The following is a 24,182-nucleotide window of genomic DNA, read 5'->3' on the forward strand; positions in this document are numbered from 1 at the left end:
ACATTTAAGGGACATCCATCAATAAGGGACAGCAGCGGGACATGGCCCTGGAATAAGGGACTGTCCCTTCAAATAAGGGACACTTGACAGCTATGGTTGTGAGTCTGGTCTTCACTGTACCCTGAGTACAAATCTGAATATTTGATGCAAAATGACAGAATAACCTGGTGACATAAACAGTCCAGAGCAGAATACCAGATGCTAACATTGTGATTCAATCAAGATTGCTACTCATATCCATGTTTCCTGATTAATCAGGAGATCTGCTCACATTAGTGTCATCATAGTATCATTACAATATCTTCCCTCAGTTTTCTAAAGAGAATTCACTGGATTTCCAAAATCTGTCATTCACAACTGGTGCTTGTATTTAATTCAAATTTGTTATTATTAATTGTTTTATTTTTTTTTAAAGCAATTTATTAGGTTTTACAATAAAAATAAACATAATAAGCAATATAACATTGATCTTAACATATTTTCACATTTTCTTTGGACTTCCTCACATCTCCCGCTCCCACTTTCATCGTTGTAACGTTTTGTCAGCAATTTATCATCTTATTTAAATTCTTATATCCCTTCTATATTTCATAATCTTATAATTCTCAGAAGGAGCTAAATTTCACAGTCTTACTTATTTTCTTAAAAACTTCTAAATTTAGTGGTGCTCAGTTGTTTTGATCTAGCATCTTATTTAGCATTCACTCAAATTACAATACTTTTGTAAATAGTTCTTAAATTTCTTCCAGTCCTCCTCAATCCTCTCTTCTCCCAGGTCGCGGATTCTGCCGGTCATTTCAGCCAGTTCCATGTAGTCTATCAGTTGTATCTGCCATTCTTCCAGTGTGGGTAGATCTTGAGTTTTCCAATGTTTTGCGAGAAGTATCCTTGCTGCTGTTGTTGCATACATAAAAAATGTCTGGTCCTTCTTTGCCACCCCTTGGCCGACAATACCCAAAAGGAAAGCCTCTGGTTTCTTAGTGAAGGTATATTTAAATACCTTTTTCAGTTCATTATAAATCATTTCCCAGAACGCCTTCACTTTAGGGCAAGTCCACCAGAGGTGGAAGAACGTTCCCTCACACTCTTTGCATTTCCAACACTTATTATCAGACAGGTGGTAAATTTTGGCAAGTTTGACTGGGGTCATATACCATCTATAAATCATTTTCATTACATTTTCTTTCAGAGCGTTACATGCAGTAAATTTCAATCCATTACTCCACAACCTCTCCCAGTCCTCAAACATGATATTGTGCCCAATGTCCTGTGCCCACCTTATCATAGCCGATTTAACCGTTTCATCTTGTGTATTCCATTTCAACAGCAAGTTATACATCCTTGAAAGTACCTTAATCTTTGGTTCTAGCAATTCTGTTTCTAATTTCGATTTCTCCACCTGGAACCCTAGTTTCTTATCATTTTTAAAAACTTCTTTAATCTGAGCGTAATGTAACCAATCTCGCACTTTGTCTTTCATTTTCTCCAAACTCTGCAATTTCCAATTGTCTCCATCCTTTTCTAGTATTTCCCAATATTTTGGCCATTTAGCCTCCATATTGGGTCTTTTTCGGGCCTTGGCTTCCAAAGGTGAGAGCCACCTTGGTGTTTTATTTTCCAGCAAGTCTTTATATTTTGTCCAGACATTAAACAATGATTTTCTGACAATATGGTTCTTAAAGGCCTTATTTGCTTTAACCTTGTCATACCATAAATATGCATGCCATCCAAAGGCATTGTTAAACCCTTCCAAATCTAACACATCAGTGTCTTCAAGAAGTAGCCAGTCTTTTAGCCAGCAGAACGCTGCGGCTTCATAATACAACTTTAAGTCTGGCAGGGCAAAGCCCCCTCTTTGTTTTGCATCGGTTAAAATCTTAAACTTAATTCTGGGCTTTTTGCCCTGCCAGACAAACTTAGAAATGTCTCTCTGCCACCTCTGGAAGCACTCCGTTTTGTCCATATTATTAATTGTTTTATGCCAGAGGTTACTTTTGTTCTCAGTAGACTTTGAAATAGTGTATTTTGGCTGTATGTTTTGTTTTTCAGACACTGCTTCCTTGAATGGTTTCCAGCTCTGTTCTTAAGTTACAAATTCAAAATCTTATGTTACATAGAATATTTTTACTTTCAAAAGCTGTTTAATAAAACGTTGCAATGCAACTTCTTTAAAAATCAGTTAAACAAAACATTTCTATCAACTAAAAAGGAGCCCTGATTACAGATTTTAGAACAATTATTTTGCAGATGGCAAGAAACTTTGAAGAAGTAATTTGGGAAATTCTTCGTATATCTCGAATCAGGAGTATATTAAAAGATGACCTAATAAAATGTTCCAGACAGAATGAAGAGGAGACAGGCAGAACAGAAACTCATTTATTCCTATATTTAAAAATTGGACACATTATAAATAATTTGAGCACAAAGTATGTATGGCCCACTAAGGGATTATACTATTTCCATCGTTAAGTATGACTTATTGTCCTAATTTTGGCAAAGTAATCTCAAATAATTATTTTAAAGGAACTTTAAAACAGATTAATAAAATTATGGTAAATCAAATTAACTGGGGAAAGGATCTTAATACAAGCATCCCACAGGAAATGTGAAGGTGGTTGTGGCAGAATATTCCACAGTCCACTTTGTGTATGAACCACAAGGAAAACTTTTATAATTTTTTATTTGATGGTATTTGACATCATATAAACATACTTGCTGTTACATATTTTTTGAACCTGCCATATGATTATAACATACTGGGCCTCTGAATTAGAGATAAGAAATGTGACAAGTTGTGTGTGGTCAATGGACTCATTGGTTAGTTACTCTTTTGGGAAATGTGTAAGGCATAATACTCCAGAATTATACAGAAATGATAATACAATTTATTGAAGGCAGCATGACTGACCATTAAATGAAAAAAGATCAACTCACTGCTTATCAGTCGATGGCTTTCAAGAATATGGGAAGATTGCAAATATAAACATAGAGATAAGACAGCAAAATAATCAGTTTTTAGAGAAATTTGTTTATCCACTACTACTATTTCTTAATTTATATGAAATATTCAGTTGCATATAATTCACAATAGGTATTTTTATGACCAAGGGTGTTGGCTCCTGGGGGCTGAGGCACTATGGCCCACACTATGTATTTTTTCTCTCTAGAGGGCAGGGCCCCATCAATATTCAGAGGGCCCTACGTCAGAACATCGTGTCGGGCCCCCTTAATTGCCCAGAGAAGCTGGCACCTCTGTTTATGATGAATTTGAAATGATAGTGGTTTCCTTCAGTGTCTACTAAACCATTTTTTGTTACTATAATGCATAAAGTGCTGGTGGTATATCTGTTATTGAATAGTTTAATGTAAGCATGCTTGAGTAATGGCAAGGTATAAATGTAATGAATCCATAAGATCACTTTGTGTATCAAATGTGGGCAGGAGCGATTATGTAAAGGCAAGATGAAGTGCTGCCATGTTCTTTCATAATTTTCCTTCCCTTTCCTGGAGTGTACTGGATGTTCAGAATTTGAGACAGGATGGAGTTTCTGTTGGTGTTCTGCTGTTAGGAGTCTGAGATAGGATAGAGTTTCTGTTGGTGTACTACCCACCCGATGGAGGTAGTCTCAGATGTGGCACTGGAACCCTAAACTTTTTATTCTTAAACTGTGGGCTGGGACTCATTACTGGGATGGCCATGCTAATTCTTGTAGTCTCCGGACAAGATTACTGCAACATGCTGCCCTTTGAAAAGGGGCAAGAAACTTCAACTGATGCAAGATGCTGTTTCAGCGGTTGGTTGATTAGAGCACAGTATTCTATAGCATTGTTCAATCCATACTAGATTGGCTATACTATTGCCAGTTCATTACAGCATAATGGAAAGAGTTGGTTCTTGCCTTGAAAGCTCTAAATAACTTAGGATCTGAGTACCTTAAGGAATACCTTTTCCCCTTACACATTTCCATATGTACTCTATTCAGCATGTGAGGTCCTGCTCTGTGTCCTCCTACCAACAGAAGTTCTGTGAGTCTACTAAGAGCAGGGCCTTCTCAATAATGGCACCAATTTTATTGAATGCCCTCCCAAAGGAAGCCCACTAGGGTCCAACAAAATAAAAATCCAAATCTTTGAGAAGGACTTGAGCACTGGTTAATTTCACTGGTCTCCTGTGTGGGTATAGATGTACCATTTTGCTGAGTTTGTTGGGGAGTTTTAAAGTTATTGTTGAATTTGTTTATTTTGTTATATTTGTTTCCAGTCTGCTGCAGTTCCCCTTTTGCTTTGGGGTTATTTAATGTTGATGGCTTGTAATGTTTTTATAGTAAAATGATATCTAATTATAAAAAATAAATAATGCATAGGTTTCTATCCTACAGTATACCTTATTTTTATACAAGGAAATATAAAGTGAGCCACAGCCCCGAAGATCCTCAAGAGCTTGATTTTAAGTTAGTCAACTGAAGATATGAGCATTAGAAGAAATAAATAAATACTTTGCTCATGTCACTTGTACTGCCATGAGGGAGAGAGACTTGGGTTGCATTCTTGAATGTTTTCTGACATCCTGTTAGTATTAGTAGTGCTTAGAATATTTCAGTTCTTGCATTGATGTGTTTGGCTAGTTCTTGAGGGGACATATGAATATACCCAATGCTGGATCAAGATTTCAGGAGTCCTAGCAAAAAACACCCCATGTGTTGTACCCCTAAAATTTTGAGAGAATGTGGCGAGGCCTGCTTTTATTGAACTCACCCAGTCCCTCTCAGAGTCTTAGGATGAGATTAGAGATCCTTACTTATCTGGGTTCTTTGCAAGGCTCAGAGAGCTTGGGGCAGTGGGTGAGCAGCGGAATATTTACCCTTCATGGCGTCCGATACAATGTGAGAAACAACCACACCCACTATGTGTTCTACAAAGAAGTCTAGAATGGGAGGAGGTCTCTTACTTACAGAGGGATGAGATATTTTGCTTTGTATAGCGCATTCAGGAAGGTCAGAAGCTATACCTTTGACTGCTTCATAAACTTCCAGGCCACCATTTGCAAAGACAGTCAAATGAAACTAATAGTGGAGTTGGCCTGGTCTCTGTGCCCTGGCATTTTCCTGACCCTGATTGTTTTCCATAGTGTCTCTCATATTGCCTATCAGTGTGCAATAGGACATTTAGGAACAGAGGAAGTGCCTTATACCAAGTCTGTGTGAGAGGAATTAAAATATATGAATCCCTGTAGGCCTGTGTGTGGAGGTGAACAACAAAAAGAAATGGCTAGGTGCCTGGATTCAAATTGTGAGGCTTGCACACAGAGAACCCCAGTAGCAGAGTATTAATCTCACAAAAATAAGTAGCACAGTAAAGTGTTAAGAATACAGGTTGTTCAACCTTTCTTATCCCATTCAGCTGCACACAACAGCTGACCTTTACCTACCCCTTTTGCAATGAGCAGACCACACACTGTTAAGTAAGTTTAAAATGCATTACTTACAGATTCAAAGTCTCAAGTCATGCATTGTTCCATGCAGCAGCAAGGATAACACAGGCAAAATACTCTTAGGTAGAAAGTACAGAATACAGTTCCAAACATGTGCTGTAAGCCTGGGAGCAAGCTAACTCATGTCTGTCTCATTACATGATGCAGAGAGAGAGAAAGAGAGAGGGGGGAGAGAGGGAGAGAGAGAGAAGAAGTAGAACAAGTAGAAAGGCTTCCAGAGAAGAAGGGGCATGACCTAGTTGAGTCTATCTAGCAATACAACTCCTTTAGCTCTTCATGCACTAACTAGCCCTTTGTTTCTTAGTTGTATTTGACCACAACCTCCTGCAGTCCTTCTAGCTCACTATTGCCTACGCTGACTATCAGGTCTGTCCAGGGTTTCAGGCAGGTGACATTCCCAACTCTATCTGGAGATGCCAAGGACTGAACCAGGAATCTTCTGCATGCAAAACAGATGCTCTGAGCTGAAGAGCACTTCTGCACAGCTGAAGCAAACATGCCTTAAATGCAATGCCAGTTGGAAAGTAAACAGGTGGCAAAACTCACTTTGGATTTGCCCCTACTGATTTCAACCCTGTTTATATTTGGTTTTGGTTTCGGCTAAATGTTTGTGACACGCATGCTGGACTTGCTTAGGATTGGCCAGGTTAAAATTTTAGTGACACATGAATATGTCTCTTTTCAGCCAGCTGTTTTCTGTAAATAAATTAGCAAACTTGCTTCAGGGAAACATTGCAATGGCTCATCTTTTCAGGCTGAGGTTGCAGTGATATAGAACTGCTCCTAATGGGCTCAGGAATTAAGAGGGCAGGGGTGGTTCCTAGGCTTTCAGGGCAAAAGCAATGTGGTGAATCTTTCAGTGGTTTGGCATCAATAACGCAGAAGTGCTGCTAAAGTAGTAAATGGGAGCACTATATCTGACATCATCTTCAAAGAGTTTGTGCCTGAAAGTTTATCGATCATGTTCTTCTGTAGCAATGGATGTGCTTTCCAATTGCTTTAGAGGGAGCATTAAGTATTTGAGTAATGCCCAGGTTAAAAAGCAAATAGCTCTATTCCTTCTGACTTCCTATGTCATGCATTCTTCACTGCTTTGTCCACAGGACTGCATACTGAGATATATCAGGACTGAGTTTGAATTTTAAACCCAGATTAGGTTAAACTTCAGCAAATGCATTCAGCATTTTGGTGGGTAGCCTAACATTTCTTGAAATAGTACTAAAGGCAAAACAGGAACCTTATATCCCATAGGTACTTATTAAAGGCTAATCTATGCCAGGACTAGGAGAATAATTTAATGGCTAATATAAGGAGGAGGAGCAACAGCCACAGGAGTTGCTCTTAGTAGAAGGAGCAACAGTAAATGAGCACATTTCTCACTGTAATGGCTTCTACTGGGACTTTATCATTCCCTTTCAGTGTCTACAGCTGAGTGTAGCAGAGAATCAGCAGTGCCTACGGCAACAATATCAAATGTCAGAAACCTTCAGCATGCTATTGGGCACCAGATTGCTAGAGGGGCCACTGGGGATATTGCGGCCCAAGGAATTGCAGGTCTGAGGCAGCAAAAATGAGAAAAAGTATCTTGGTCTCCTTGGTGTTCAACCAAGGTAGCTCTACAAGGTTCTTGTGACACATGCCTGCCATGTGGCAGACACAGCTAATTACTGGCTCTCAACTTGCAGCATTACCTTTAGTTTGAGGTAAGGGCATGACTGTGGAGAGCCCCAAGTACTCTCATATGGATTAATCTCAGAGGACCTGGTCTTTCAAAAGTGGGCTGTGATTAGGGATGTTCATTCTGTGTGAATTTATGTGAATGAACTTAATCCTGGCCACCTCCTAGGCTAATTTCATGGATCGGAATGCAGCTATCCTTTGGACTATACACTTCTGATTTTACGATGCAGGTTGTGGGTCAAAGATGCATACAAATTGCATATTTCAGGGAGAAATCCATACAAAAAAAATACTTTTTTGGGGGGGAAGTGTATTTTAGAGCGGAAATGTGTGCAATTTAAAAAATTGATGCATTAAAAATGGGGCAGAACGGCTTTATGATTAAACATATGTGAAACTGACACTGGAAAGACTAACCCAGGCATAGGCAAACCTCAGCCCTCCAGATGTTTTGAGACTACAGTTCCCATCATCCCTGACCATTGGTCCTGTTAGCTAGGGATGATGGGAGTTGTAGGCCAAAAACATCTGGAGGGCCGAGTTTGCCTATGCCTGGGATAACCTGTCTATCCTTTGTTGTGTTGCGATGTGGTGGGGAGCTTATAAACAAGGACAAAATAACACTCTCCATTGGATTGTAGTCCATGTTTCTAAAATATTTCCTGATTTTTTTTATTTTTTTATTTTTTTGGCAATGATTTCAGCAAGCGGCACATGATTTCTATACAACTAATGGTAAAACTTTACAAGTCGGCACAAGTGACCTTATGCCAAGTGTTACGCCGTTGCTCAAGAGGCAGAGACAAAACTGGCTCAATGCTCCTGATGATGGTTTCTTTATTGCTACAGAAGAGACCAGGTAAGAGAAAGTGGGGAGATAAGAGCCTGCAAGAATCAAGAGTGTAGAAAGCTCGCTCGCCCTCTCATTGCTAGGTAACATTCTGAGAATGCCGAAATGTATTCTTATGCATATGATGGATCGAGCTAGTCAATTCCCACACGTGTCAAACACACTGAAACAGTCTCCATCAAGTGCTACGGTAATATTTATAGGCACATTTAAATCCGTAGAAAGGCTGTAATCGGTGATCCAGTATCAGTATCTCAAACAGGCAAAAGATCCTTCATGCATTTATTCTGTGCTAGAAAGAGAGGCTATTGTAAATATCCGTTCCTCACTTTCCATCATATGACCGAAGAATAAACATTTCCCCACAATTTAGCACTTAGGAAATGGTTTTTTGTACTCCGGCTGAGAGGTAGATATAAAAGCTGTGGGTTTTTCAGAGGGTGAACATGGTTTGTTCATAGATTATTGTGTGGGGTTTTTATTCTTCCCGATATCTTTTCTTCATCATCTGACCATTATTTATCTCTGTATAAAGAACCAAAGGCAGCCTGTTCCTGCAGTGCTACCCTTGCTTAGTCCTTTTATTAAAACATCTTTCCATTCTTATTTACAAGCACAAAGATTTCTGAGTGCCAATGCTTCCAGTGCACTGATTGCCATGGAAATCCCTCAATTACAGCTTATTCAGTGATGGCTTGATGATGCAACGCAATCCCTTTAAAACGCAGGGGAAACTGGCAAATTTATTTTAGATTGAGATGCATCTGTGTGTGTGTGTGTGTGTGTGTGTGTGTGTGTGTGATTATACATAGGTACATGGATGAATATTTACAGAACAGCTTCATTTATCCAAATAGCTTGAAAGCAGTTGGAAAATAAGGAATAACTTCTTGAATATTTCCATATGCCGCTGCTTGGAAGAATAGAGAGCTTCAAACATACTGATTGCTCCAGGAGAAACTTGTTATGCTGGTGTTTCCAGCAGCAAGCTACTAAACATGGATGTAGAACACATGACTCTATAAATAACTGTGTGGAAATGTTGGGGACACCTATGGCAATCAACCTATGCATATATTTTATTAACCTGTTGCACGTTTGCTATGAGAAACACCAGTGTGCCCTGAAGTTACTGTAATGCAGAGCTTTCCAAACTGTGTGTCGCGACACATTAGTGTGTCGGCTGCCGTGTGCAGGTGTGTTGTGCAAACGCTCCCCACGCTCCTCCCGGGGCTGGAAAGGGGTTAGTTTAACCTCTGGTTTGCTAGTAAAATTGAATTACTGTGTTCCGAAATGATGCATGTCTAAAAAGTGTGTTGCCAGTATGAAAAGTTACCAAGGGTTTAATTTACTTAGCTTTGCATGGACATGGACTGGAAACTATTCACAGTATATTGGGATGCTTCAGAATTTGAATAATGGCAGCTCAGCTTGAATCTCTCTTCCACATGAACTTGATCACAGGTTACTATCAATGATGTAATGTGTTTTATGAAGCAGAGTGTTTTTATGAAGTTTTCCTAAATCCTGGTGGTGCTCAAATTAGCAACATGCAAAAGGATGGCTTAGGGAACCAACACTGGTATATATAGATTACTTTTTCTGATCAAGTTGAGTTTAGCAGCCCTTGAAAATCACTGTCTTTTGAAGACAGTGCCCTGCATAAATAGTTCTGTACCTAACCTTGGCATGGAAAATATCTCCACCATAAAATTTCATATTCAGTTGCCTGATGTGTTTGGGCTCACATACCCAGCTACATATTTAAGGGCATTTTTGGAACAGTTGCCCCAGCCCCACTGGTGAAATGTTAATTGTTGCACTGTTGGAAATTATTAAGCTGGAAAAGGAGCCTTATCTAATGCTGGGACTATGTTGTTAGTAATTCACAATTATTTATTTGTATTCAGTGTCTGCATCTTGCCTATTTATGGACACTTTATGCTGCTGACAGTCAACAATAAATGGGATGCAGCTTTGTGTCCTACAAGGGACTAACAGTAGGAGTTTTGGCCTTTTTCTTCTTCTTTGAAGACTTGACCCTGGTGTCAGGTACAGGCAGTTGTGAGAGGTGATCCAAGAGGCAGCGCAGAGCTGGGGAGTCAGAGTTGAGGGACCAAGCCCTGAGGCCGAGCTGAGGGATGCACAGAAACACAACCGAGGCAGGAAGATGGTTGTAGCTCAGACAAGATCACTGTAGGCAAATGCCTTTGACTTGTCTAGAAGGGCTCAGCCTGGGTAAGTGGAGCCAGTCCAGAGCCTAAGACTACTCCACAGTTGGAAGATGTCAGGAAGAGCTATGACTCAGTGGTAGAACATAGAGTCATTCCCCGGAATCTTTAGGTAGCACTCGGGAAGAGCTCTGTCTGACTAAAAGTCATAGTAGATAATACCAAGGTCAGTGTACCAATGGATTGATTTTACATCAGGCAGCTTCCTCTCTTTGTGTGTTCCAAGATGCAATTCTCCCTGGGTTCTGTGTACAGCTGCAAACAGAACTAGAAGCAGCCACATACCCTGCAACACGTTGCAATGAAAAACCAGGATGCCACCTTCCACGTCCGCACTCTGACATGAGTCACATGACCTGCTTGAGATAAGGACTCTAAAAAGTGCTTTTTTCAGGCATGGCACCCAAAAACACATGTTTTGGGATGCTGCACAAGGTCTTCCTGTCCCCCAAAAGTGCTCTTTGGGGGCAAGATTGTGGCATGAGATTGTGGTGGCCAAAAAGATCACCACAATCATGGGGGACGGGGATGGTAACTGGGACAATTGGGTATGTAGCCAGTTCTAGCCTCTGCAGCTTCTGACACTATTGGCCCATTTGGGCAGCCTGCTCCATGTTGTTACTATTTATTAAGTTATATACAACTTAATGCCAAAATAGAATTCCATTGTGTGGTATTGTAAAAAAACAAAGAAAAAAAGTGTGATATTGTGAGGTTGTTGTTGTGTTTTTTTAAAAAAAGAAGGATTAACTTCAAACTGTTTATTAGTGAACAAAATAAAAACATGATAATCTGTCTATCGTGGACTTCCAGAAGTGTGGTCTGATCAGAGATGCTCACTTGGGGAGGGTGGGTACTTTATATCAGAATATAGGATTCCAATATTGTTACCATTGTCCATCATGAGTTCTCTAATCTCTAAAGTCCTTTATGAATACAACCAAGAAAAATGAAAATATTTTGTGTATGGAAACATTACATAAAAATAGCAATGTTACAACATTCTCTTGATAACGCTAAACTCCTATGGACAATTTTTCTAGGCACTTTACTTTTGTACTGCAGAAACCATTATTTATCAGCATATTGGTACATTTTTCAGGCTGGCTTGCTCCAGCCTCCCTGTTCTAATATTGCACCCAGGTATCTAGGGTGGAATTATTTTAGAAATTCTGGCTTTTTTCGCAGTTAAATAGAAGCAAGGAAGGACTGTGGAAAAAAGGTAGATCATTTACTCTACTGGTGGTTTCCCACAACCCTGCCCTTAGTGAAAAGAAAATCAGGATGTTCTGAATCGATATTAAGTCCTCTGCAGACTCTTCCTCAGTCTCTTCAATCTTCATTTCTATCGGCTCGTGTGTGTGTGTGATTGCTGCATTTGTACAAGACAAAAGATCAGAGTGAATGCACACACACATGGATTTTAAGGCACGCTCTCATCACCTGATGAACTGCAACACTGAGTGATGATTGAGCAATTGCAGCTCTTGCAGCCCATATTTAGGAAACACTGGCTTTTCACAGATTACATCTGTGTGCAATCACTATGTGCAAGAGAAGAGGTATTGCAGCAGAAAAACTCATCAAGAGTTTCCATGCACTGGTCTGGTGAAAAGCTACAATCGACAAATGTGGTTGTTAGTGGAGCCATTCCTTCCTCCATGCATTGACTGAACCCACAGATTGTCTTCGCAGTGAAAATGCAATATATTTTTTTCTGGATTCAGTTTACACATTTAGCTGCTAGATCTGTAGTATTGTGTAATATTGCGGTGAGAAATTATGTGTGAATAATCTCTTGGAATCCTGGACCCTACAAGGGAATGGAGCGGGTGGAGGTGTAATAACTTGTGAATATTTTCCAATAGTTAGCCTGTGATTCATCTCCCCAATAAACTGCTCATGCAGAGAAACTTTGCAGTTGCTTGTTAATCTCTCTATATTTTCAAGAACTTCAAGGTGCTATGAGCCTATATAATACATCTTAATTTAGCTGTGTTTTGCTAACCCAGGCTCATTTTAGGCTTTCTTGTCCTCAAACGAAATAGCTGTAATATAGGTTCTTTTGTAAATGTCTTTTTTTAGCTTAATGCAGGGAATGACTATGTTTTTAAAATTGTCTTCATTGTGCTAAATTGCCACTCTTGGTTTTTATATAACCAAAAAATATAGAAAAAAATCATATCGCATTAGCCAGAACTTCAGGAGCAATGTGACTCTGAGTGACAGCTTGGATTTGTTTAAACTTCATAATGCAAGGACCATTACCATGAAAATGAATGATGAAGCCGGTTGCATGATTGAACCATATTATGCCTTTTAAAAAATGCCATAAATTTGTAATTTGTATGTATAAAATAAATATCATACATACAGAATAAACGTAGTAAATTTAGACTAGCAGAATTGGTAGGGATTGAAGAGTTATAGCTTAGTAACTTCATAATTTGTAGTAAGGCATCTACTTTCATGCAGAAGATCCCAGGTTCAATCCTTGGCATGTTCAGGTAGGGTTGAGAATGTTTCCTTCTATCAGTCGGTCTGTGTAGATAATATTGAGGAAGATGGACCAAAGGCAGCTTCCTCTCTTCCTCTGTTAAGGTCATCTGCTGCCAACACCATATGTATGATGTACTCTTTGCATGAAGGATGTTTGGCCAAAACACTGAAATTCTGGAATTCAACACTGGAATTCAACATTGTGCTATGGCAAACATCCAATCAGGGAAAGCATTGCAGCTTGCCAGATAGAACAACCCCCTCCTGAACCACCTCCATCACTGCTCTGAGGGTTCTCCTGAACCCTCCATGACCCCATTTTGGGGACACTGTTGGGGCATGGCAGGAAGCCCTGTCATGCAGGCTGCATCTCTTGTGCATGGCTTGTGTTGATGGGATTTGTTAGGTGACTCTTGCCTTACATTTAGAACGAATTCAAATCAACATTATGCACGAGGAAGCCCGTCATACATCAGTGCCCTTCAGCTGCTCTTGGGTCTAGTATCTGGAGCTCTGTGTAAGATCTAGACTGGAAAATTGCTCCAGATCCTGGTGATTTGAAACATGTAAAATATGGACTGGACTTCCTGACATGACAACATTATTTTAAGGCAGTTATGAGCCATCATCATAGTCTTTCACAGAGTTACCCACTTAAAGCAGACTTTAGTGTCCCATGAGGTTAAATCGAAGAGTATTACATTTAGGCTGCAATGGTCCTATACCATAATTCGTTTGGCTACTGTTCAAAACATATTTGTTTAGGCAAGTTAATCCAGACATGTTCACATGTGTTTTAATCTGGTTTTTAGCTTATTGATGATTTAAAACATTTTTTAAAAATGTTTTAAATAGTTTTTCAAATGTATTTTTCTGATAATGTTGTTCTTTTATATTTTTGGAAGCTGTGTTGAGCTTTTATTACAGTCGAGTAGAATATAAATCTTGTGAAATAAATAAATATACCCACTTACCTGTTAAGGCCATTAAACTCAATGTGACTTAACTTCTAAGTAGATGTGTATAGGAAATGACAGAAGTGAACCCTCAGATATCCTTGTAGGTGATCCTAAAAGCTCCGATTGGTCTTGCCTCTTGGACCTAGGACATGCACCTTACGTGTTTGCTTTCAGAAACAATGACGTCCCTTTGGCAGGGATGGCACAAGACATTTTGGCACCTGAGGTGAACCACAAAATGCTCTGCTCCTTCTAGGGAAGAAGGAGTGAGTGAAGATCTACTTCAAGAACAAGGGCCAAAAAAAAAAAAAAAAAATCTGCATTGGAGGAGGAGACCAGCAGTATCCTCTTTTTCACCAGGAGACCACTGTAGAGGCAGCACTGGGGATAGGGGGGCTGCCAAGGAAGTAGCAGATCTGGCCTCCAAGGAGCTGTGACAACAAAGGCCATGGACTCTGCATTCCTTGAAGGCTGGATCTGCTGCCCCTGTGGATTCTGCTGCCTGAGGCAGTTGCCTCATCTTGCCTCATGGATTGGCCAGCCCTGACCATTGGTGTGCTCCCAGAAATGTGCTTGCCCTGTGAAGCATGCAGCCAGTCTAAGTATTGCACTACTTCTGATTACTAGCAATGGAATCCCATATGTGTCTACTTGTACATCCTATTAACTTCAAGGGAATTTACTCTTCTGGAAATGGGTACAGGATTACAGCCTAAATCCCACATTTTTTCAGTTATGATTGAGACAGGCTTATTATGTTGGACATGGGCTATTATTAATGCCAAGCTCCGGCGGGAAGGTAAACGGCGTTTCCGTGCGCTGCTCTGGTTCGCCAGAAGCGACTTAGTCATGCTGGCCACATGATCCGGAAGCTGTCTGTGGACAAACGCCGGCTCCTTCGGCCCATAGAGCGAGATGAGCGCCGCAACCCCAGAGTTGGTCACGACTGGACCTAATGGTCAGGGGTCCCTTTACCTTTACCATATATATATATATATATATATATATATATATATATATGTTTCCCCTGCTTTAGTAACCTTCAGTACAAGACTGTTCATGTTTGCTCTGAAGTAAGTCCCACTGTGTTAGGTTTGGCTCCCTAGCAAATGAGTTTAGGATTGAAACATTTACCATTCTTCTATGTTAAATATACTACTACTAGATTCATCATTCTTAACATTTTCCCGTTTGAGCAACATGTGAAAATGATTGGCTGCGCAGTGTATAAATCAGCTAGTTGTTTCTGTAGATCAGGGATGGGGAACCTGTATTTCTACAGATGCTGTTGGACTCCAACTCCCACCAGGTTCATTCAGCATGACCAGTGGCCAACAAATATGGAAACTGTGGCCCTTTAGTTGTTGTTGAAATGTACCTCCCATTATTCCTGACCATTGGCCATGCTGGTTGGGGCTGATGAGATGGGAGTCCAATAGCACCTTGAAGGTTACAGGTTCCCCATTCCTGCTGAAGACTTTCCTTCAGTGGGCCAATAAGCATATTTGTGTCTAGAACGACTCTTGAATGACTCAATGCTTGTTTCATTTCAGTGCGGAAGCAGTTAGAAACCTTCTCACGGTAAGTGCCTACTCCACTGGGAGCATATTCACTAAAACAGCAACATGACCTTCCATTTTATAAGTCTGCACAGCTTTACCTTTTGATGCTAGTAATTCACTTAAGAGGGCTCACAGTAGTCTCACCATACTGCAGAAACCATTTGTAATTCTCAAGGTACTTTTTATCCCCAAACAATTGGCTTCCCGGGTCTGTAATATTGCTTTGTGCTAATAATTTTCCTGCTTTTATTTGAGATATCTGGAACCCTCTAGAAAGTGGGGGCGAGGAAATAGGTCTTAAGTACCACTTCATCCTCTTCTGCTTCTCTTTAATTGACCCAGTGGAAAAAGGGAGGATATTGCAAGTGTTTTAGCAATTATCCTAAGAAATAAGAGATTCAGTGGGTTTGCGTTTATGAAGTTTAAACAGCAGCTTTGACACCTTTTCCTATTGCTCCAGATCAGGATCTTAATGATTCAACCCTGTACCCACTTGCATGGGAGCAGGCCCCTTTGAACTCAGTGGGGCTTACTTCCAAGTAGACATATATAGACGATCGCATTGTTCCAAACTGTATCATCCAGACCGGGCTGGGTTCCTTTCTTTGGGTTGCAAAGCCTCCTGACTCTTAGTCAATGAAATGTTCACAGGGCTGGTTCCCCAGCTCCCCAGCTAAGTAATTCAGTAGCATACCCCCCAACATTCCTCAGGTAAAAATAGGGACATTGTATTCTACATCATCACCATGGCTGCCCCCTTTCTTTTGCACATTAATTATTTTATTAACGTTTTTGATGATACAGACAACCCTCTGAAGCCCATCTAGCTCCAGCACTCACCCCAACCCCCATAACCTCCTTGTCCCCCACAACCCTCAGCCAGCTATATCTTTCCCCATCACCCCCAGGGCCTGTTCTTGCCCATCCAGCTGCCCCCTTCTCTTCAAGCCTGACCTCCTTCCTGTTTTTTATCTGGCATGACTGGCTGGATCAGCAATATCAAAAGCAACACGATGGCCAGAAAAAATAACAATGTGAACAACTTTATGGAATAATTCAAAACAACAAAACTAACAAACTAAAGTCTCTGAAAGTCCTTAAATGAATAACGGTGCCAGACTTTACCCGGTGCAGAGCAAGATGTGAAGCTTTGTATAATCAGCAAATGTCCAATTCTGATGTCCAACTCTGAACTCTGCTGAACAGTGTTTCTGGATAACAACTACTGTTTCGCTGAATTCTTCATCAGCCAATTAGTTCAACACTTGTAAGCAGAAAAGAGACTTTAGTTTATTTGTTTTGATGTTTTGAATTATTCCATAAAGTTGTTCACATTGTTATTGTTTCTGGCCATCATGTTGCAACACAGGGGTTGGTTTGTTTACTCATTATGACCGGCTGAATGGCTAGTTGGGCTCCCCTCCAGGCCGGACAGTTGCAGACTCCCTTGGTGGGAACAGCAACGTTGGCGGGGTCCCTGTCGCCTTCCTTTCCCTTCCTCCTCCTGCTGTTTCTGCTACTGCTGCTGCTACACCAGCCAGCTGGCCTGTCTGCCTGGCTCCCTCCCTCTTCCCCCAACCCCACCTTCTCTGACTCCCAGGAGCAGCAGCAATGGAGGTGGCGGTGGAGGAGGAGAAGGCAGTCTCAGTCACCAACTTTCTCTTCCTTCCGCTTCTCCCAAAGTGGAGTCATTTCTGGTTAGCGTACCTTAACAAAGATGGGAATTCGAGGCTCTACATGACAAACTGAGAAGCCATGATGCCTTAAGGGTTTTCATGACACGCTAATGTTGGTGAGAATTTCTTGGGATTGATTATGAGGGCATGTTTGGGATTTGGGGCTATATCAGAGTCTAGGCAGCCAACAGCAGAGAAGGGATTCCAACCAGGAAAGAGAATTGTGGGGCAAAGAGGAGGAAACAAATACTACAGAAACTACATTTTTAGTCTAACAGGGTCAGAGAGCCTCCAGAACTTATGGTGAGCCAGCAACACAGGGAAATGAGCACTGGTGCAGTTTGATATTAGAAGGTCCCAGGTTCAATCCAGGAGGGCTTTTGTGGTATTGTCTCATAATCTATACCAATATCTATATAGTTGCTTAGTCACAGAGGTTCAGCTACTTAGCCTGGTGTGGAAAACCGCAGATGACTTAACTTAGTGCTTGAAACACTGCAAAATATTTTGAAAAAAAAGTTTCCAAGCTGTGCCTGCAATTTTGTGCAACTTGAGGGGATTTGAATTACTTTGTTTTGCAGCCAGGCAAACTTCACTGTACAAGAAATCAGGAAGGGGAAACCCTTCAGACGTATACACTAAGCTATAATAAAGAACCAAGAGGCTAGATAATAAACAGTGTCACAGTGAACCAAGAGAAAGTCCAGTAGCTTTGAACACTGCTGTGTTTACATTCAAGATTAAAATATGGCACAAATGTAATGATTTTAATTTAAAAGTACCTGCTCCCTTATTGGATTTTGCTGTTAGAAATTGAAGCTGCAAATCTTAATGCTAGGCTGCCTCTTTGACTTCAGTATATGAACTTGCTTTTGCTTCTTCCCTTCCTCCATTGTTTTTATAATTCTAGGTGCTTCTTCTCTGTGCAGAAGGCAATGGTGATAATGAAAACTGTGTGTAAAATAGCTAATAGACCCATGCATCCATTTTTCTAAATGCCTAAGCAATGGGATACACAGGATGAACTGCCTCCTCAAAGTCAGCTTCTCTGTTGACCCTGCCAACTTTTAATCAAGGTCCGCTAAAAAGCTTACCCACAGCTTCACATGTAAAGAAAATAAAGTCAAGTTGGGGGAGAGAGGCATAATCTGACGACTGTGTCTCTCCAATGACCTGGCACAATTCCCATCTGGATGCTAGATTAAGACTAAAATAAGAAACAGGACCTGAGTGCAGCAGCAAGTGATGGCGTTCCCCAGCAATTGCCATTCAGAGGATACTAGAAGTAATAAATAGTTGCTGTGAAAAGTAGTCACTGATAGCCTTCTACACCTTGTCTAATCCTCTTTTAATAAAACTATCTAAATCGGTGGCCATCCCCATATCTTTTGGTGGGAAATAACATAGTTTAACTATGTGCTGCGTTGTGTACCTTTATACTCCCATTAAATGGCTATAAAGGTAAAGGGACCCCTGACCATTAGGTCCAGTCATGGCCAACTCTGGGGTTGCGGCGCTCATCTCTCTTTATTGGCCGAGGGAGCTGGCTACCGCTTCCAGGTCATGTGGCTATAGTCCAGGGCTAAATCACAAGCTTTGCATGCAAAAGGTTCCAGGTTCAGTCCCTGGCATCATCTCCAGAGCTGTTGCCAATCAGTGTTGATGGTGCTGAACTAGATAGACCAATAGTCTGCCTTAGCCTGTGTGTGTAATACACACACACACACACACACACACACACACACACACAGTGGTACCTTGGGTTGCAGACGCTTCAGGTTACAGACACTTCAGGTTACAGACTCCACTAACCCAGAAATATTACCTCAGGTTAAGAACTTTATTTCAGGATGAGAACAGAAATTGCACAGTGGCAGCAGAAGGCCCCATTAGCTAAAGTGGTACCTCAGGTTAAGAACAGTTTCAGGTTAAGAACAGACCTCCAGAACGAATTAAGTTCTTAACCCGAGGTACCACTCTATCTATCTATCTATCTATGGGGCAGAGAATAATACTTTTTTTGTCGGGATTCAAGCCTATATAAGTAGTAACTGGCAACTCTCCAGGCACCCGGCTTGATCTCCTGTTGACCTCCCTGTCTGCATTCCTCAGCAAGATCCAGGCAGAGGTCGCGATAGGCGATCCTTCTCAGCGTGAGAAGAACACCCCCCCTCTTTCTTGCCCCCCGGCAGGGGAAAGAGATAGACAGAAACGTATTTACATGCCTTTATTTCTGTCTTTGCAGCATTACAAAAAACATGACTGCTCTCTTCAAGCTCCAGCAGTCGAGAGACAAACACTTCCTGTACTTCCTGTACAGGAACAAAAGGAAGAGCTCATATTACACTCTGAGCTAATTCCGGTGCTTCGCACTGTGAATTGACTGTCCCTCTGTTTCCCACAGACAGTCCCAACATCATGTGATGTTTTCAAGCTCGCAGCTCGCAGCTGCATTGCTTCTATATCATAACATTTTTAACTTTTAAAAAATAAAAGCAAATTAAATATTTTTTTTCATGAAATCAACTTTGCATTGTTTTCAAGTACTTCATTAAGGACCTCCAGCAGCGATAACCACAAGCTCTGATGCTGTATTTTGCAGTTTCCGGACAGTCCCAAGCAAAAGCTCAGTCGGTAAATTAGTCACGATGCATTACAGTAATCTAATCAGGAGGTTGCTTTATAAAATTCTTACGTTTGATATCCACGGAGCTCAAAGCTGATTGCGTGGTTCTTCCTTCCGTGTTATCACAGCAAGAACCTGTGAGGTAGGTTATTCTGAGAATTGGTGGCTGGCCTGCGGGAGATTTGACAATCTAACCATTACACCTCATTGATTACCAGAATTATCATATGCAGGTGCTCTGTGCCACAGATGCCACAAGTAATAACAGCACTCCAGTATTTTAAAATGAAGCTGGTTTGAAGTTCCCAGAAATACTTGATAGTTTACAGAGAGTAGTTTCCTTGCATAAATATTGATGCTGGGTCTGCAGAATATTATTGGGAGGGAAAATGAGCTTCCCCGATACTGGCAAAGCAGCATCTCATTTATGCAACATCCTCTTGCCATGATGCTCTGGCCTTCCTGCAGCACCCTGGGGCATTTGCTTTAGAATATCATAAATTGTAAGCCACTCAGACTGTCATCCGCAAGAGACTTTGCAGTGAGTCCAATCATGCCTCATAGGACATATCCTTGCAGTTTCCACTTCCCCACTGCCTGACCCCCATCATGTGAAATCTCTGCTTATGGCACTCCATAAGGCTCTGAACAAAGAGACAATGGGAAAGGGTTTCTTGAGTAGACGTTGATGGAATTTGCTCCAGATTGTGGGCTGCCTTCCAGACTTGATGGTACTACAGCCATCATCAGAGCATGTCACACTGGTGTTAAATAGACGGTTCTGAGACCAATCTTAATATAACTTAAATTTTTATAGAATTGTACCTGTTCTAGAGTTGGACAGGGTTCTAGCTCAGTGGTAGGATGCATGGTTTCATGCAAAATGCCCCTGCCATCTCCAAGAAGAGTTGGACTAGACCCTTGTCTGGAACCCCGAAGAGCTGCTATCAGTCAATACTATCAGGCAATACTGAGCTTTATAGACCAACAGCCTGATTTAGTGTAAGAGCAGCTTCTTAAAAAAACCCATCTTTTTCAAGCACTACCATAAGGATTTTCAACAATCATAATGCAGAACTGTCAGTTCAGTTTCTCTCAGTTTCTACATTTCCCAGCCTTAAATTCAGTTTGCCACATTTCTGCAACAATTTGCAGAATTTTTAGCAAATCCTTATTATAATTCATCCATGTTGCAGGGCAGACTTCTCACACATTTTAGTGTGCAGCTTTGATTATCAATCAATCAATCAATCAATCAATCAATCAATCTTTATTACGGTCCAGAGACCCAACAAATCATTACAAATCAATACACAATTCATACAGCCTACCTCCAGGTTAATCAAGCATTTTGTTTAGAATATAGGGCTCATTTGTTCTTGCAACCACCGATAAAAACTTTGCCACTGCCAACGTTCTAGCATTTGTCCGGTCTTCCAGTAGGAACCTGACATAGTGAGCCTCTGATTTTCCCGGGAAAGGTACCAGCAAGGGTAGTATCAGTTCAGCCCTGGCGATGTGAGGGTGATCTGGCTGCGACATCTGTCACCACATTGATCGCCAGGGTTGATTCGGCTGATCTGGCTGGCTAGGCGGGTGTCCCCTTCCTCCCTCACCGCTCCATGTGCGTCCCTCCCGAAGGTGCACCCTCGGTGGAAGAGGACAACTATCCCAGATAGAAGGAGTGTACCATTCTTCAGTCAAGGGTATACGATAGCTACGCTCCCCTGCTAGAACCTCCAAACAAGCTTTGATTAATATGCAGCTTTGTGGAAATATCCTTGTCTAATATAATGCATTTGTATGTTATTTTTCACTGATGTTTGCATTTTTGTGCACGTTGCTTGTCTGGAGAACTGCACCACAAAATTCAGAGCAATGCGCCTTCCAAAGGATAATTTTGTTTTGGTCCCCATATTGTTTTGAGAAGTGCAAATTTAGGTAGTTTCTCATTAAAATGCAAGTGAAATTATCCTCGGTCCCTCTGATACTGATGAATGCAAATGTCATGAATATTTTCCCCCCAAAAGTAATTTCAAATACAAGTATTTAATTATTTGCACTTAAGCCCTGTCTCAAACAGATCGCAAACATTTTAAAACAAATGTTCCCAAACTGAGCAAGCATTGGCCATTTTGTTTGAAATTATTAAAACTCATTAAGCCAAAGAAACACATTGTTGACCTGCTTCTGATTTGCATGTGATGACTTGTGAACATCAAGATGAGTTCCTCAGCTGTCTCTTGTGCAACCTTTCTTTAGCGGCCAAGGTATTCAGCTCACAAGGGAATGTGGTTCTGATTAGAGAGTCTATTTAGGAAAGTGTGTGGTGAAAATGCAGAATGGCAATTCAGTACAGGAAAATGATAATTAACATAATCAACATAGTCTCTTACAAGTTATTCCCAATTCATTATTATGTTTATTTCATAATAGGAAAGTTAATCCTTCTATAAATATTCAGAAGCCAGTCTTCTGCTTACTAACAGCAGCAAGATTGATGTTTGCTAAACATTGCAAAAGGCAGCAGAGAGCTAAGAAAGGGAATTGGTTGAGCGGGCTGTGGGAGGTGATTAATTTGGTGAAAGTTTCCAAAAACTTAGTATTACATGCAAAAATGTATGGGAGAGTTGGAGACTGGTTGTTTCACTAATGCAGTTGTAGCTCTTGGGTTGTTCCCAATGAAGTCATACACAGAGTTGAGCCCACTGAAATTAGGCATTTATTTCAGTGGGTCAACTCTTGAGTATAGCTTCAATTGCATACAGCTGTCAATTTCAAATGTCAAATATCTGAAGCTGATTTACAAGTGGGTGGGTGCTTAGAAATGATTTATTTTATATACAGGAATTGTACCCATGCTTTTTCTGTATGTATCGTTCCTTCATGCAGAGTGTGTGTGTGTGTGTGTGTGTGTCTAATAATTTACAGTGCATTCCTAGCCATGCCTACTCAGAAATGTCCTATTGAATTCAATGGGACTTACTCCCAGGTTAGTGGGGTTAAGATTGCAGCCTTCATGATCATTTGATGATAGATGCATAATTGCAATGTTCTGAATACAGAAATTTTAATTTTGAGTTTCTTTCATATGAAATCAAACTGTTAAAAAATGAAGCTGGACTTAATGACGGAAGTGCAACACCAACATTATTTTTCAACCAAATATCTCCTCATAGATTTGCTTACACATGTGGGAAGGTGCATATTCTACTCCATCAGGTTTTCTGTTCCAGCAGTGACTGACTGCAAGCACAAATACTTCTCCACCTTACTATTCAAAACATTCTTGTTCAGATTGTGTTTATAGCTCACTCATCCTCTGCATGTGTGTTCAGAAGTAATTCCCACTTGTTCAGTGGAGCTTATTCCTAGGTAAGTGCACAGAGGACTGGAGTCTTAGAGCCCTTAGTGAGTTGATATTCCTATCTATCTATCTATCTATCTATCTATCTATCTATCTATCTATCTATCTATCTCTATCATCTATCTATCTATTTATCTATCTGACATGCGCATCATACTGCGAATTTAACTCAGGCTATCTTTGTCATGTCAAATATGAGTCAGAAATGGCCCTGAATAACACTTTGGTAACTTCTGTGTCTCTATAGAAAAAAATATCATTTGTCTTTATCTTAAAGATCTTCCCATAAGTAGTGTAATATGAAGATTCCTAAGCAGGTCTCTTTCATTGAGAGTTTTTTTTTTTTACTGCTATAACTAACCTTTCACAGAAGAGATACAAGCCTTCCCTCACTCATTGTCACTGCTCATAGTAGTAATTTGGATGAACTATTCACAATTGCTTTTACACCCCACCATTATTCTGTCCCCTTCCACACTATCAAAACACTGTCCTTTTTCACATTAGAAAAACCCAGTTATGTGTAGTAACCACTCTGAAAAACTCTCCCCTCCTCCGGTCTGTTACATCTGCTATATCTCACTTTTCTCTCACATGATGTAGCTCAACACAGCATGCACAGGGGTGGGAAGCAAAATGTTAAGGCTTGCAATTGAGATGTACTAGAGTAAAAATAGATTTACATTTCTGGAGATAACACTGTGCTGCACTTACATCGAAACAGAGAGCTGTAAAGGTTGCACCAGCCATTCTTTGGCTCAGTTTTGGCATTTTTAGGCTGCAGTCCTATGCACACTGGGAATAAACTCCATTGGATGCAGCGGGTCTTACTTTTGAGTAAACATGTTAACTGTCGATGACTAGCGATGCAATTTGGGTTGGAAGGATCAACTTATTTCTGGTCTGTGTCAATGTCTCATGAGTTCTTTCATAAGTCCATTCCATCCCATTACTGCCTTATTTTTATTTTTATTTTAAAAATCCACATGAAAATTCATGAATGTATTTCAGTGTCCATTTAATTATGTGCTTTATCTTAGTGTTTGCATTTCTAAATTTAATGCAAGCACATTTTAGTCTTTTTTGAACTGTGTTTCAAAATTCAGGCAAATGCAAAATCCTCAGCACATTAGGCTGGGAGAAGCATCTCAGGTCATTTTGTGTTGGAATTTGCATTGGAATTTGCAGAAATCGAATTCTTCAAGCACTCCTAAATACAACACAGTATCTTGTTAGTCACC

At 40.6% G+C, this 24,182-nt stretch overlaps 1 protein-coding gene across 5 annotated transcripts in view; it reads left to right on the forward strand.

The window, feature by feature from the left end:
• The window catches only part of MTA3 (metastasis associated 1 family member 3), a 118,262-nt gene that overhangs the window by 88,477 nt on the left and 5,603 nt on the right, over positions 1-24,182 (forward strand). Inside the window, exons 18-19 of one of the 5 annotated variants that reach the window (XM_081000526.1) lie at positions 7,876-8,030; positions 15,264-15,291. The exons of 1 other annotated variant lie outside the window; for it this stretch is intronic. In XM_081000526.1, the coding sequence (XP_080856652.1) occupies positions 7,876-8,030; positions 15,264-15,291 (183 nt within the window). Of the gene's footprint in view, positions 1-2,049; positions 2,164-7,875; positions 8,031-15,263; positions 15,292-24,182 lie in introns of those variants that run through there. 3 more of the 5 variants (XM_081000525.1, XM_081000527.1, XM_081000528.1) reach the window with 3 other exon arrangements.

Source organism: Podarcis pityusensis (assembly GCF_964106645.2).
Source record: "Podarcis pityusensis genome assembly, chromosome: 3".
Classification (NCBI taxonomy): domain Eukaryota; kingdom Metazoa; phylum Chordata; class Lepidosauria; order Squamata; family Lacertidae; genus Podarcis; species Podarcis pityusensis.